The following is a 14,740-nucleotide window of genomic DNA, read 5'->3' on the forward strand; positions in this document are numbered from 1 at the left end:
AAATATAGTAATGAAGTTTATTAAAATGATTAATTAAAAAAATATGTTTATTTAATTATACTGTCACAAATGCTAAAACTTTTTTAACGTAATTCCCAAATAAATTACTATCAAATAACGTAAAAATGATGGTGATTTAATTTCTAACTATCGTTAAAAAAACATTAATTAATTACGCGATAACTAATTAGTCCTAAATAACAAAGTTATATTCTTCCCAAACTATTCCCAATTGAATAGAAATAGTTTTAATGAAAAAATACTCTTTCAAAATCATTGCAGTTTAGCCGTGACCATAGAGACAATCTCGCATCCCTATTTTCTCTATAGCTGTGACATAGATAAATATGTTAGGATGGGCCATGTTCAGCAAAGAAAATTGCTATTTAGTATTGTAGCTATTATGTAACCTAATCAGAAATTGAGGTCGTAGCAACAGTCTTGTTTTTTGTGTAAATTCTGAATGCGACACAGATAGGGCTGCCAAATCTCCGGTTTTGGATCGGGGTCTCCGATTTCTTGTCACATTCTTACCCATCAGAAAAAAAATTCATCCCTTATTAATAAAAATTTATTTTAAACACAAAATGGTAGATGCATATAAAAAAAAGAAAAGTAGGTATGATTTTCTAAAAACTATAGAGTTGTTAATTATATTCATTTATAATAATATTTAATTTTAATATTGTGATAATGTGAATAATTTGTCAAGAATAAAAATTTAAGAATTTTATAATTTATTCTTCGCATATTTACGAAGGAAAAAAGATTTTTTATTTGATTTTTTTAAGCATATATTGAGTGTTGTTTTCACTATGAATCCGTTTATGTTTTATTTAAGCACAGCATAAACAGATTCATATTGAGGATAATTCTTTTTGTTCATCGTAATTTGTTTTCAACTTGGATTTCCTTCAGAGGTAAGCATTCATAATATTACCCGAGAATAACGTTCTTTACTCTTTTTCATCAACAGTGTTATATCCGAAATTTATTTTAGTGCAGGTAAGATGTTACTTGATAAACTCCAGCTGAGATAATTATCGTAAGAGTTGGAAATATTACAGAACAGTTTGTTGTGAAATGATTTTGGTGAATTTAAATGATTTGGTGAAGATAACCAGGAATAACCAACGGTCTTCGACTTTAAGAGTGTTGTTTCCACTATGAATACGTTTATGTTTTTATATGAACGCAACATAAACAGATTCATAGTGAGGATAATACTTTTTCATCATCAAATTTTTTTCAACTCTATTTCATATAAATAAGTTTAAAAGGTTGCAAGTTCTCTAATAACCTTAGGGTTTTCACTTTGAGAGTGTTGCTTCCACTATGAATACGTTTATGTTTTATGTGAGCACAACATAAACAGATTCATAGTGAGGATAATACTTTTTCATCAACAATTTTTTTCAACTCTATTTCATATAAATATAAGAAGAATAAAAATTAAAAGTAAATATGAGAAGGGTAAAACTTACAAGTTCACTAATAACCTTAGAAATTAATTACGGTGTTGTGCCACGATGTAATACTAAAGGGAGCTGTGCCTCTTCTTCAAAATTTAAAGCTACACAATTTTTTTCAGACTTCATTAATTAATTTATTGTTTACAAAATAATTTAATATGATGTTTTTTGGTTATGTTGATACAAGTCTATTTATGCAATATGTATAAAATTATTGGAAACAACCGTAAGCTAGCGACACTATTAAGGGTTACACGAACTAAGCAAAAAAATGCGCTACTTTTAAAATAAATAATACATTTGAGTAATTTGAATTTTGATTTCAAAAGATATGCAATATTAAGATATTATCTTCAGAGTTTAATTGGATAGAAATTGATATTTTCTTTGTTCACAGAGAGTTCTACTTCACATATTCTTTTTTTGAGTTTCAAACTAAATATTCTGACTTCCAGAACAGATTTATTTCTACAAGGGTAAGTGCAATTGACATAATAATGCTGCAAAAAATATTTACAAGACGTTACAAAACTAGAAAATTTATTTTAAATAAAAATGATAACAAAATATATTATTTTATTAAAGAACAAACAAATTTTAAAATATTAAATACTACAAAAACTTAAGATTATATTTTCAAATGATTTTATTAACAAAAATTTTATAAATTAACATATCTTGATTTCTAAAGCTCGTTTATTAATTTAAAATATACTTCCCCACAAAAAAAAGTGACGCACTTAAAAAAAAATTAAAATCTCAACCAAAAATAATTGAATCTGAATGAAATATACATGATTCGAAATTTTTTTTAAGTACGCCACTTTTTTTACTGGGGCAATGTAATTTATGAACAAATTCAAATAAAATATACAAATGCAGAATTATTCAAAAACCCAAATTGGTTTCGTTGCAGAAAACATGCTATTTCCAAATGACATATATATTTGGATCACGCTCTAATATATCTTCTAATTGTTGTGAACTAATGCCATTTGTACAACATATTTCATCTGTTGAACTAACTCCAATAAAATTACCTTGTAATTGACTTAATGTTGATAAATTATCTTCACTTTCACTGCTTGATGAATCACCACATACAATTGGATATTTGTATACACGTCGAATGAACCCTTCCAGCACACCAAATTGTACCAGTTTTCTTTCATTGATATGCAATGAATTTGGATTAAAACGTATACATAAATCTTTAACTGTTGTTCCATACGTCATACTGGAATACATTCGAAAAATATCCCGTAATGTAGCTGGTGTTCTTGCTAAAAGAAAACCAATCATTAAAACTAAAGGCTATCAGGCTGAAATATCAAGCTGAAATTTTCATAGCGTGCTAAGCACGCAAAAAATAAGGTTTAGTTCGTAAATAAGCAACATAAGTCAATTGGGTCTTGGGTCCGTATGACTCATCTTGTAAACAGTTAGAGATAGCTAACTTTTTTGAAAATGAAGTTTTGTCCATGATACTCGCTGACATTGTACCCATTAAAATTAGCAAAAAATCGAAAAAAAATTTTGTATCTTTAATTTCTATAAAACTCAGTATATACCGTAATTTTGAACCAAAAAGTACATAAATCGGGTGCATTTGCTGACTGGTCGAACAGTTTTTGAGATACGGACTAAAATCGATCCAAACATTGCGATCGACGTAAAATATAAAATAAACACTCACCCGATTTGGATACATAAGCAATACATTGTCGTTGTAATTCTTCATTGCTCGCCAAATTCTTTAATTTTGGCGTCGCTGTATAAACATTTGAATATTGAAATATTGGTATTAGTGCAACAACTCCATAATATAATAAATTTTGTACACAGGCTTTCACTAAATTATTTTCAACATCAGCCTCAGCAGCGATTTTTGCAACATGATTGAAGCCATCAATATACGGATATACCTTCAATTCAATTCAGAAAATTACAAATAGAGTATTTACAATAAGTAGCCATTTAATTAACAGTCTAGGCTTTTTACTAAAAGATGCCGTTAAATTAGCGCCTAACGGCATGAATGATATTCAATCATTCAATTAAACAGTTAGGCAAATGATTTGGATCGATAACGGTTAACTACTTGCCTATCCTAATCATTTAAACTTAGTTCCACTTGTTGCCACCTGGAGCTGAAACTCACACACTGCCAATATGGCGTCGGTAAGCAACAATATTGTTAATATTGTCACAATTTTTAAGAAAAACGATTAAGGTAGTTCCTCCGCGACCGTCCAGTCAAAAAGTTTTGGACTAATACTATCATTCAGTGCATTATCTGTGCTATGACTATTATACATATACCATATATTATTTTCAAAAGACTGTAGTTACTCACAATTATATATTCTATACGTATACACACACATACTTTGATATCTATCTTTACCATTAGTTTTTATATGCTTTCCACAAAAATCATCGCTAAAACGAGTTATTTATTTAAGTTTTTTATCGAAACTATATGGTAAATAATCTTTATTTTTATTTATATATTTTCTAAATATAGTATTCTACATTATATTAGTTTTTCATAGAGATGGTGGACGTCATTCATTGGTAAATAAATATAATATTTGTAAATTTGTGTATTTTTATACACTTCTCCCATGTACACGTACAAATTGCGTCACTTTTAATTGCTAATATCTCATGTATGGCATGGTAAATCATCTTCTAATTTTAACAGCAAGTGTATTATGAATTAAATATTTTATATTCTGAGTTTTGAGAAATTCTTGGAATATCACTTTCGTGTAGGTACTACCTTAATGGCTTGATTGTATGAAACATTAATAATTAACTTACTTGATGTGTAGTTAAATCCCATTGATCGATTACAAAATCATCTTTATTTGGAGAAAATATAGGTACAAGATGATCCAAGACCGGTGGTGGATCATCAGCAACTTTAACAACTTTTAAATGTGTGATTGTTGTTCCTTCAGTTAATGTACACATATTTTGTGAATTAATATCGTCCATCACTTGACGCAACATTACAATTAATTTACCTGGTTTTTCTTGATTTGATAAAAAACCATTTTCTAATTCCATTGCAATCTAAAATTATATTTTAAATAAAGTATTAAGGTGATCAAATACGAGTTATGTATTTTTAATCCCTATTATATTATAAATGTGAAAGTAAGGATGTTTGTATAGCTCATACATCAGAATAACACATGAGCTATAATTTATAAAGATATAATTAAACAAAAAAAGTTTTGTCATCAACAAAACTGGCGATTATTGTATGATTGTAATCAAATATTTGATTTGAAAACTATTGAAATTTATATTTGGCACTATTCTAAGTACTTTTTGTGCCTTGTCATTTTCACCTCACCGTTTTCGAGATATTATATAAATGGCATTAAGTATTAAAATAATTGAAATACGTTACCAAATAATCAGCAAGTTTTTTCACAACCGGTTCATAATGAACAGTTCTAGCCCATGAATCACAAACAAAACATAAATTAAAATAAAATGCATTTCGTGCATATTTTCGACTATCTATTTGTACAGGAAACCCCAGTATTTTAAATCCAAGTAACGTTCTGAAATATTTAATTTGGGAAATTATGTTTTTCATATTAAAATCAATACAAAAGAAATTAAAATACCAACACTGTTAAAATACTTCGTTGAAGTTGTGCTTTGGGAATTATATAAACACTAACCGCATCAAATACTTCTTTCGAAATATAATTTGCAGGAACCTGTAAATATGAATATACCAGTAAACATTTGGCATGAACTGGCATGATTATAAATCTGCTTAATTAGGGATTGGGGATAAGAAGAGAAACTCCTTAATATTTAAAAGCAAAATTTAATTCGGTTTTTAAAGGCTAAGATAGCTTTGATTAGTTGAGTTGTCCTGAAATAACATAAATAAACATACTTGACATGTAATTTTAGGACCGGCAACATGATGAAATTCACAAAGAAAAATACATCTAATCGGTCCATCTTTTCCACAGCCTTCAAAACGATCCGAAGATTGACTATTATTAATTACAGACATTTTATTAACTAATGTTATAAAAATTTATACAAACAGAAGTTAGAAACTGTCACTTTGACAATTCCGTATTTGGCTGTCACAGCGAGGGTGAGTTCATATCTTAGATCTAATTTCAAAAAGTAAACTAAAGTTGCCAGAAAAATTTGTATCAAGCAATTCCATTATTTTCAACCGATAATAATACATTAAAATGGCATGAAAATTTTTGTAACACAAACATTTTTTAAAGTAGCCCAAGAATGAAAAGCCTAATTTGGAAAAAATGCCACAATCTGGATTCATCTGATCGAATGAGATCTGGTAGCCTTGCTACAGCCAAATATATAATTTAATTTAACGGCCTTTTTTACGACTACAGTCATGTAGATATATGTCACCATATTATTGTAATTTCCGTCAGATTGTAAACTGACCAGTAAAATTGTAAATTTGACTTCAAAAAAAGCGGTCAAAAACCACTCCAACCCCTGATAACACGACCCAAACCAACTAAACATTAATTTTCGTTAATAATTGTTGAGTTAGCGCTTCTAGAAGTGGTTTTTTGTAACCTTTTACAATCTGACGGAAATACAAATTACATTGACAGATGCGAGACACAATACTCATCGCTCATAGAATGGGAATAGTGTTGGAACGCAACCCAATTGGATATACAAAAAATTTTAATTTAAATTTCGTATAAAATTTAATAACGCATGATGATAAATATTTCAAATTTAAAATAAAATATAGAGATAGTTTATTAATTTAAATTGATTCTTTATTATTTAGATTAATTCGAAAATTCAAGATTTGTAAATAAAAATGAATGCAAATCGAGAAATTTTCGATGCGGGAATTTTTCAAAGAAAAACAACCCCTGAGTATATAACTCCTCATAAATTAGCAGTAGTTTGCTTTATTGCTGAATATCTCAAAATACGCGATGAAGATTTAGAAGGTAGGATATTTACAATGAAAAGAGTATGTTACTGTTGCTTAATATTTTCCATTTTCTTATTTTTAGCTCGACCAGGTTTGTTTACCGCTCGAACAAATTTACCATCGAAAGTAATACGTGATTTCGCATTACTTACCCTAAATTTAATAAATGGTCCAGATTTAACATTTGCTGAATTTCATTCGTTGCTAACAAGTGGAAAATACACTTTGGTACCAGAACATGTCGAAAATTTCATGCAAAGAATGAAACAAATTACAGAAACAGGATTGAATTATTTCATGGATTTATATGAGTTTTGGCTAACAAAAGTTCTTAAAACTCGTGCACGTAAACAATTTGTAGTGTATAAAACAAGTGTTATTGGATACTATGTTCGACGTTTTTTTATGTCTGTTGAAAAATCAGAATTTTCTGAATTAATTCGAATTATTGAACATTTTAAAGTTTATTTTGAAAGTGATTATGAAAAATTAATCAGTAGTGATTCAAGTATGGAATTGACAAATTTGAATATAACGGAAGATGAACCAGTGACCACTAGTTTAAATGCTAAGCTTAGTAATTTAAATATTGATCTTGAGCATAATAAATGTTCTAGAAGACAAGCCGAACTGTTTATTGCAACTCAAGCTACGTTGCTAAAAACAAACGAGGATGCAGCTTTACCACCGCCTGTTTTACAAGAAAAAATTCGAAGTTTATTAAAAAATAATCCTGGATTTTCCGAGGCTGTAATTATTTATTTCATTTATTATTTTTCTCTTTTATTTTGGAAGTAATCGAAAAGTTTGTTTATGTCTATTTTTAATTTAACTTTTTTTTCATAACTGTTTTTTGAAGGCAAACCTATTAGCCGTTTAACTCCCTAACGTAAAAATGCAAGTTACCGGTGGGTAACCCGGTAGGATATTGTTTAAACTCTTTTTTTTTTTAACAAATAAATAATATTCACCGAATCGCTTTGGAAAAATTTTTATCTTATTTTGATTCTAATATAAAATTAATTTTTCTAGCATTTCTTAAGTTACCTAAATTGCTTACGTGTAAAAGAATTTTGTGGCGCTTTAGATAGTTTGTATCATTCATTTGATCGAAATACATCAGTTGGTGATTCAAAAAATGGAGGGTCTGATGAAAAAAATGATGGTTTTAGATATGCAGCATTAAATTTGGCTATTTTACATGTTCAGTTTGGACACAAGTATGGGCATTTTAAATTTTTATTAAACCATATATCAGACAAGCGATCGCCAAAGCGCTTTTTTTGTAATAAATTTATTTATTCATAGATTTTTTTTTTTAATTTTCATTACAGAGAGGAAGCGTTAGTTGCTTTAAAAGAAGCTATTATGAAAGCACAAGAAGCAAATGATAATTTTTGTTTACAACATGCTCTAACATGGATGTATAAATTAACAAATGATAATAAAGAATTATTGATTGAACGTTCAATATTAAAAAGTAACGAGTTAAATTTAAATTATAATACTTCATTAGGTATACAAGCATACACACAATATATGGGCTTAAATGGGGGCAAACCCAAGTACATATTTGATGTAAGTATTTATTAAAGAAGGCTCTAAGACCTTTTGCTTAATCTCCATTTGTTCACCCTTCAAACCCGATCGTCTTTCGTATCACAGTTATTACTCTTGTTATATAGAGAAAATCTCATGCTTTTGATAAAGTAATGTGTGTGTTACCCTCACATTCATATAAATGTGTCTATCTAAACACAAACATTTCCTTTTTCTTACATTACCGATTAACATTTCTGATAACTTCGTATAATTCACTAACAGATGGCGAGACTATCGTTTGCCATATACCTTAAGTTTAAAAAATATGAACTTCGATTTAATTCTCTCGAAATTTCTGTATACCTTAGCTCCCTAATTTATAACAAAAATTTTACATAATATGTTTTAGTTGTTAACAAAAAGTGATGTTATAAATTGTCAACATTCATTGATCGATCTACTATCGAATAGTTATTCACAAAAAGCAGCGTTATGGAAGCTTTATGGTAAACAAGAACTGTGTGTAATATGGAGTCAAATATTATTACATTTAAAATCTGATCATATAATACGTGGTTGTGTTAGTTACAACGGAGAAGGCATTTGTCAAGCGATATGTAGTATATCAATGAATTTAACATTAAATGGTACGTAATATCATAGGGTATTCCAACATCCGCTGTTCCAAAAATAACCGAAATTTTTCAAAATACAAACAACCAGTGTACATTTTGAGATAATTCTTTTTTATTATTCAATATACTCTCCTTTCACTTCGATACACTTCTTTGAACGCTCATACAATTTGTTAAATGAGTCGGAAATGTCCTCTTTAGGAACCTTGTCTAGTTCGTCAGTCGTCGCCTTTTGAATGCGGTCAATTGAGTTTTATTTATTTGAGTAAAATTTATTTTCAGTTGATTATATTTTTCTTTCACTCTCTAGAATTTTATGTTTGTAAGAAAATTTTAGAACTCTTTTTCATTTTTCGGGGGCCCCAGGCAACTGCCTATTCTGCCTACTTGTTAATCCGGCCCTGATCCCTGATATAGGATATAAATTTGTATTTTAAATTTGTTTATACAAATAAGTTTAACAAACTTGAAAATAATTTTGAGAATCACTTTATTTAATAATGATTTTTTATCTCTTAGGTGAATATGAAAATGCATACATAGTTTTAAATCACGCTCGTGATCGTTTTGTAAATGAACCAATATCACATATTTGGATGTATTGTGAACATTTTTCATGTTACAAACAAGCATATCATAATCAGCTATGGCAAGTGGCAGAAACATGTGCTCGCAAGATTGCAGCGTTCGATCAATGGGAAAGTTTATTATATTTAGTTGAAATTGATATCGCACGTGGTAATTATCAAGCGGCAACAGATCATTTAAATAATATATTAAATTGTGTTGATCATATTGATAATTTACATAAAATCGATTTAAAAATTAAAGCAATGATTTTATTAGCGGAAATTAAATGTTCACAATTTGTACAAGGGAATGTTTCAAGTGAATTATTAATGATTTTAAATGAAGCACTTGAATTAAGTGAAAAATATTATTTAAAGTATAGTACAGCTCTTATACAATTACATATTGCACATGTACAATTATGGATGAAAATGCCAAATTTAGCGTTGGATTTTGTAAATCAAGCGTTAATTACAATATTGGCTAATGGTGGATTATATGATCGGGCACGTGCTTTATTGTTGTATGTGAAATGTTTTGTAGCTAATACTAATACATCATCTGGTAATGTTGACAAGAATAATGAAATTAAAAATTGTGCATTGCTTTTAAATAGCGTTAAAGGACATTTTGAGAAAGTTCAAGCGTATTCACGCGTTAAGGATGTCTTATATTTACAAGTAAGTAAATATTTTGAGTTAAATTATACAAATATTGTTTATTGAAGCATCAGAGAAAAGTCTTTAGTCACCTGAAACCTGGAATGCTACTTCACAGTTTTTTTTTTATTTCCTAAGCTTGATCCAAGAAATAATAGTGCAGTATGTGCGGCCCAAAATACTTCAATTAAAAAAAATAACTATGGCCCTAGGCCTATATTTATCCTATTTACATTAAAATGTTTGGTTTTAGGCAAAACTATTTGATTATGTGAATTGTATCCAGGATAGAAATAAATGTGCTGCTGAATTTAAATTATTTAATGAAAAATATTCAACAATTTCGGAGCAGACATCACTTCTGACAATGTTGTAAAAATCAGAAAATTTCATTAATAAAAAGTGTAAAATGCAAACAATCTTTTTATGAATTGACCTATTAATTTTTCCTTGTCCAACTTATTTCTGTTAGTTCCGAAACAATAACGAATTGTAATTGAAATGAAGAAGGTTCATTGCCTAGCATGAATAATCTAAGTAAAAATATCCCTTAAAATGTAGATTTATTTATCGAAGGTTAAGTGGGAATATGTTATAAAGCTCATTTATAAACCCTAAATGAGCTATGGAAGACGATTTTTGGAAAGTATTTACCTCAATTTAAAAGCACGAGAAGTGTAAAGGGTTATGTGGAAAATTGTCTAAGTCGTTCCAAGACGAATATAGATCTGAGTTTTCATAATTTGCCTCAAGCAGGCAAATATTACACGAAAATTGAAAATTATTTTGGTAAGTTTGAGAAAATTGCTGTCTTAAAATTATGGCAGAAAACAATTAAAAAATATCTTACAAGTCCAAAAGTATGCTCACTTCATTTAAAAAAAAAAAGATTATGTCTTATCAACTAATATGTTTAAATCTAAAAAGATTACTGTGTTTTGCCATCAAGAATATTTGAAGAGATATTTATTTATGTATATCGATTTGATGAGGCTTTTCTTTTAAATTAGTTGTTTGTAAACAGTATGACGTTAAACTGACCACAACTTCATCACTTTCGACTTGATTTTTTCCACATTTAATCACATGACCTGCTTTCTAAAGTCTTTCACCTTCAATAAAATTACGATTATTCGGTTTTGTTTACCCCCCAAAAACAAATTTCATTAATATTAATCATTCTCTTCTTGAAAAATTGCACAAAGGATATGTATTGCTATGTTATTTTTAAAATTTATCACTTTTTGTCAGCCATGTTTTTTTAGCCCCGCCCATATGTCAGATCCCAATTGTCTAACTTAGTTTGGTCAGGGTTGGCCTGAACGTACCCATTTTATTTGAAGTCCAACAAGTTTGACATTACTTCATGCCTACACGGAGTATAATTATGTATAAAAGTTAATAATTATTGTTATTAAAATACAAAATAAAAATGTCTAATTATCCACTCAATCAATTAATTACAACTGGAGAAATTAAAATTGAAAAACTACAAACAGAATTAGAAATTCAAGATGGAATATTATTTGAAAGAAATGCAGATCGAACAATTCAAGTTAACAACTCAGTTTTTATAAAAGAAGAAAACATTAAAATCGAACAAGTACACACAGAATTATTAATAAAAGAAGAAGATATCGAAGAAGCCGAAGAACATTTTACGTGTGATGTTTGTAATAAAATTTTTACCAAACATTGTTTTTTATATTTACACAAACGAATTCATAATGCGGACAAACCTTATACATGCGATGTTTGTGGCAAGAAATTTATTGATAAAAGCCAATTAACTCGGCATAAACGAATTCATACAGGTGACAAACCTTTTGTTTGCGATGTTTGTGATAAAAGATTCGCCGCAAAAGTAAATTTAGTTGTACATAAACGAATTCATACAGGAAAAAAACCTTTTGCATGCGATTTATGCGATAAGGAATTTATTATACGTCAATATTTAGTTTCTCATCGACGAATTCATACGGGGGAGAAACCTTTTGTTTGTGATTTTTGTGATAAAGCATTTAATCAGAAGACAAGTTTAGTGAGTCATAAACGTGTTCATACGGGTGAAAAACTGTTTGCTTGTGAAGTTTGTGATGAAAAATTTATTCATAAAACAAGTTTAATGAGACATAAACAAATTCATTCGGGAGAAAAACCAACATGTAGTGTTTGTGATAAAAAATTTACGGACAAATCAAGTTTAATTAGACATGAACGAATCCATACGGGAGAAAAACCATTTGTGTGTGATTTATGTGATGAAAAATTCAATCAGAAAACAAGTTTAGTCTCACATAAACGAAAACACCACATTGGAGAAAATCAAAAAATAATTACAATGGAAGAATTACAAACAGAATCAAAAATTAAAGCAATTGAAGGTAAAGAATCAAAATACAAAAATATAATATTTGAGACAAATGCATCCAGAAATCAAACAATTCTGGTAGAAAACATTAAAATCGAACAAGAATTAATTCACACCGAATTAATAATAAAAAATGAAGAAACCGAAGATCACGGATTTGCCTGTGATGTGTGTAATAAAAGCTTTAACAAGCATTACTTTTTAGTAAAACATAAACGACTTCATACGGGTGAGAAACCCTTTACATGTGCAGTTTGTGATAAGAAATTTATTGATCGAAGCCAATTAGCAAGGCATGAACGAATTCATACCGGGGTGAAACCTTTTGTGTGTGATATTTGTGATAAGAAATTTACACAACGTGCAAATTTGGACACACATAAACGGATTCATACGGAAGATAAATCTTTTACTTGCGATATTTGTAACAAAACATTCGGTGAAAAAGCAAATTTAGTTGGGCATAAACGAATTCATGCAGGGAAAAAACCGTTTGTTTGTGATGTTTGTGATAAGGAATTTACGAAGCAACAAAATTTAGATAGTCATAAACGAATTCATAACGGGGATAAACCTTTTACGTGTGTTGTTTGTGGTAAAAAATTCACACAAAAATCTAGTTTAGTCGCTCATAAACGCATTCATGCAGGAGAAAAACCTCTGGCATGTGATCTTTGTGATGAAAAATTTATTCACAAAATAAGTTTAGTAAGACATAAACAAATTCATTCGGGAGCAAAGCTAACATGTCCTGTTTGTGATAAAAAATTCACCGATAAGTCAAGTTTAATTAATCATGAACGAATTCACACTGGAGAAAAACCGTTTGCGTGTAATTTCTGTGATGAGAAATTCACTCATAAAACAAGTTTAGCTGGTCATGAACGAGTTCACACTGGAGAAAAACCTTTTGTGTGCGATGTTTGTGATGAAAAATTCACGCACAGATCAAGTTTACTTCTACATAAACAAAGTCATTCGGGAGTAAAACCTTTTGCTTGTGATATGTGTGATAAACGATTCACGGACAAAACAAATTTAGTTGCGCATAAACGAATTCATACAGGAGAAAAACCTTTTGCGTGTGATTTTTGTGATAAGGAATTTATTTCACGTAAATATTTAGTTCTTCATCGACGAATTCATACGGGGGAAAAACCGTTTGTTTGTGATTTTTGTAAAAAAGCATTTAATCAGAAAACAAGTTTAGTTATTCATAAAAGAATTCATACGGGAGAAAAACCTTTTGCTTGTGATGTTTGTGATCAAAAATTCTCTCAGAAAATAAGTTTAGTTAGACATAAACAAACTCACGTATGAAGAATCGGCAACTCAGCCGATCCCAGCTGAGTGCATACAGTAATCGTAGACATTGGGAAGGCCCCGAACCATTTTCGTCGTGTTCAAGAGTTGTTGGGTCGTTATTTTTAAAATCGTATCGATTTTCCAGTATCGCTGGAAAATAAATGTTTGGGCTGGGATCATCGATGATTTAGTTGTTAGTATGTACACATTAAATGCTCACTTTACCGCGAATGTAAGGAAGCATCTTGTTGAAACTATCCCGAGCAGGTGGATTGGTTGGATGGGTCCGATAGCGTGGCCAGCACGTTTTCCAAACTTAAATTGATTGGATTATTTTCTGTGGGACTACGTGAAAAGAGATAATGTACAAAAGATCAACTATCGACGCAGAAGACTGCAGGCAGCGGATAGTACAAGCTTCTGAAGAGGTTCGGTTCGTAAATAATATTTTACGAAGAGCAACGTGGATTATTGAAGACCAATGGAGGCATGAATTATGGAGCGTTTATTTATCACTTTTTCCGGTGAGAGTCCATCTAATTTTCAATATTCTAAATAAATACTTATCGTTTCCATTTTAATTTCAGTATTTGAAGAACTCCAACGATTACCAAAACACAACGAGTTTTATCGATGGTGAGGATTTTCTTTTAGGAGTTTTATACTCATTTGAAGAAAGTTTGAATGTTGGTTAATAGCTAATTTGATATGTCTTGATCTGTAGTTTATTATTAATGAATTATTGACACGAATTGAAAAACTTTTGTTGCATTTATTCGTTAATTAAAATTTTTAACACATATTCTTTGAATTTCATTTTTCAAGTCCTTCTCTTTCATTTAATTTACTTTTATTTTATTTTTATATTTGGCATTACTTAATTTTGACTTGAAAGTGTTTTACTGCCAACTAGCAATAATTATTCGTACTAATTAAAACATGAGGTTTTCACCAGTTCCAATTTAGATTGTCAGATGGCAATACTGTTACTTACCATTTTTAATGTCCAATCAAAATATTCAAATTCGAATCAGATAAATCTCCCCCAACTGGCGATAATAATTCGTACTAATTAAAACAGGAAGTAGGCTCGTTTCCATTAGTTCCAATTTAGACTACCAGGCTACTTACCAATACTAATTGAGTTGTTGAATAAAAAAATTTCTAAAACGGAAATTCAAATTTTTATACGGGCGCGGCGTGACATC

At 29.5% G+C, this 14,740-nt stretch overlaps 3 protein-coding genes across 4 annotated transcripts; 2 read left to right on the forward strand and 1 right to left on the reverse strand.

Moving 5' to 3' along the window:
• Positions 1 to 2,285: 2,285 nt before the first annotated feature.
• LOC123295570 (GATOR complex protein NPRL2) lies at positions 2,286 to 5,573 on the reverse strand. 2 transcript variants are annotated; one of them, XM_044876971.1, is made up of 6 exons: positions 5,401 to 5,573; positions 5,124 to 5,215; positions 4,897 to 5,053; positions 4,299 to 4,553; positions 3,169 to 3,397; positions 2,286 to 2,755 (listed from the first exon to the last, which is right to left on the reverse strand). In XM_044876971.1, the coding sequence occupies exons 1-6, from the start codon at positions 5,521 to 5,523 to the stop codon at positions 2,397 to 2,399; spliced, it is 1,215 nt and encodes a 404-aa protein (XP_044732906.1). In that variant the 5' UTR covers positions 5,524 to 5,573; the 3' UTR covers positions 2,286 to 2,396. The 2 variants fall into 2 exon arrangements, with proteins under 2 accessions (XP_044732906.1, XP_044732907.1); XM_044876972.1 differs by lacking the exon at positions 5,124 to 5,215 and having other exon boundaries at positions 5,401 to 5,564.
• Positions 5,574 to 6,325: 752 nt separating this feature from the next.
• LOC123295836 (anaphase-promoting complex subunit 5) lies at positions 6,326 to 10,232 on the forward strand. Its single transcript, XM_044877298.1, has 7 exons — positions 6,326 to 6,466; positions 6,533 to 7,200; positions 7,483 to 7,670; positions 7,785 to 8,028; positions 8,402 to 8,639; positions 9,147 to 9,877; positions 10,110 to 10,232. The coding sequence occupies exons 1-7, from the start codon at positions 6,331 to 6,333 to the stop codon at positions 10,230 to 10,232; spliced, it is 2,328 nt and encodes a 775-aa protein (XP_044733233.1). The 5' UTR covers positions 6,326 to 6,330.
• A 242-nt stretch (positions 10,233 to 10,474) lies between these two features.
• On the forward strand, positions 10,475 to 14,216 carry LOC123295837 (zinc finger protein 62 homolog). The gene is made up of 4 exons (XM_044877299.1): positions 10,475 to 10,502; positions 11,356 to 11,525; positions 11,622 to 14,056; positions 14,120 to 14,216. Exons 1-3 carry the CDS (start codon positions 10,475 to 10,477, stop codon positions 13,545 to 13,547), a joined length of 2,124 nt encoding a protein of 707 aa, XP_044733234.1. The 3' UTR covers positions 13,548 to 14,056; positions 14,120 to 14,216.
• Positions 14,217 to 14,740: the final 524 nt, after the last annotated feature.

The sequence above is a fragment of the Chrysoperla carnea genome, chromosome 3 (genome assembly GCF_905475395.1).
Source record: "Chrysoperla carnea chromosome 3, inChrCarn1.1, whole genome shotgun sequence".
NCBI classification, from domain to species: Eukaryota; Metazoa; Arthropoda; class Insecta; order Neuroptera; family Chrysopidae; genus Chrysoperla; species Chrysoperla carnea.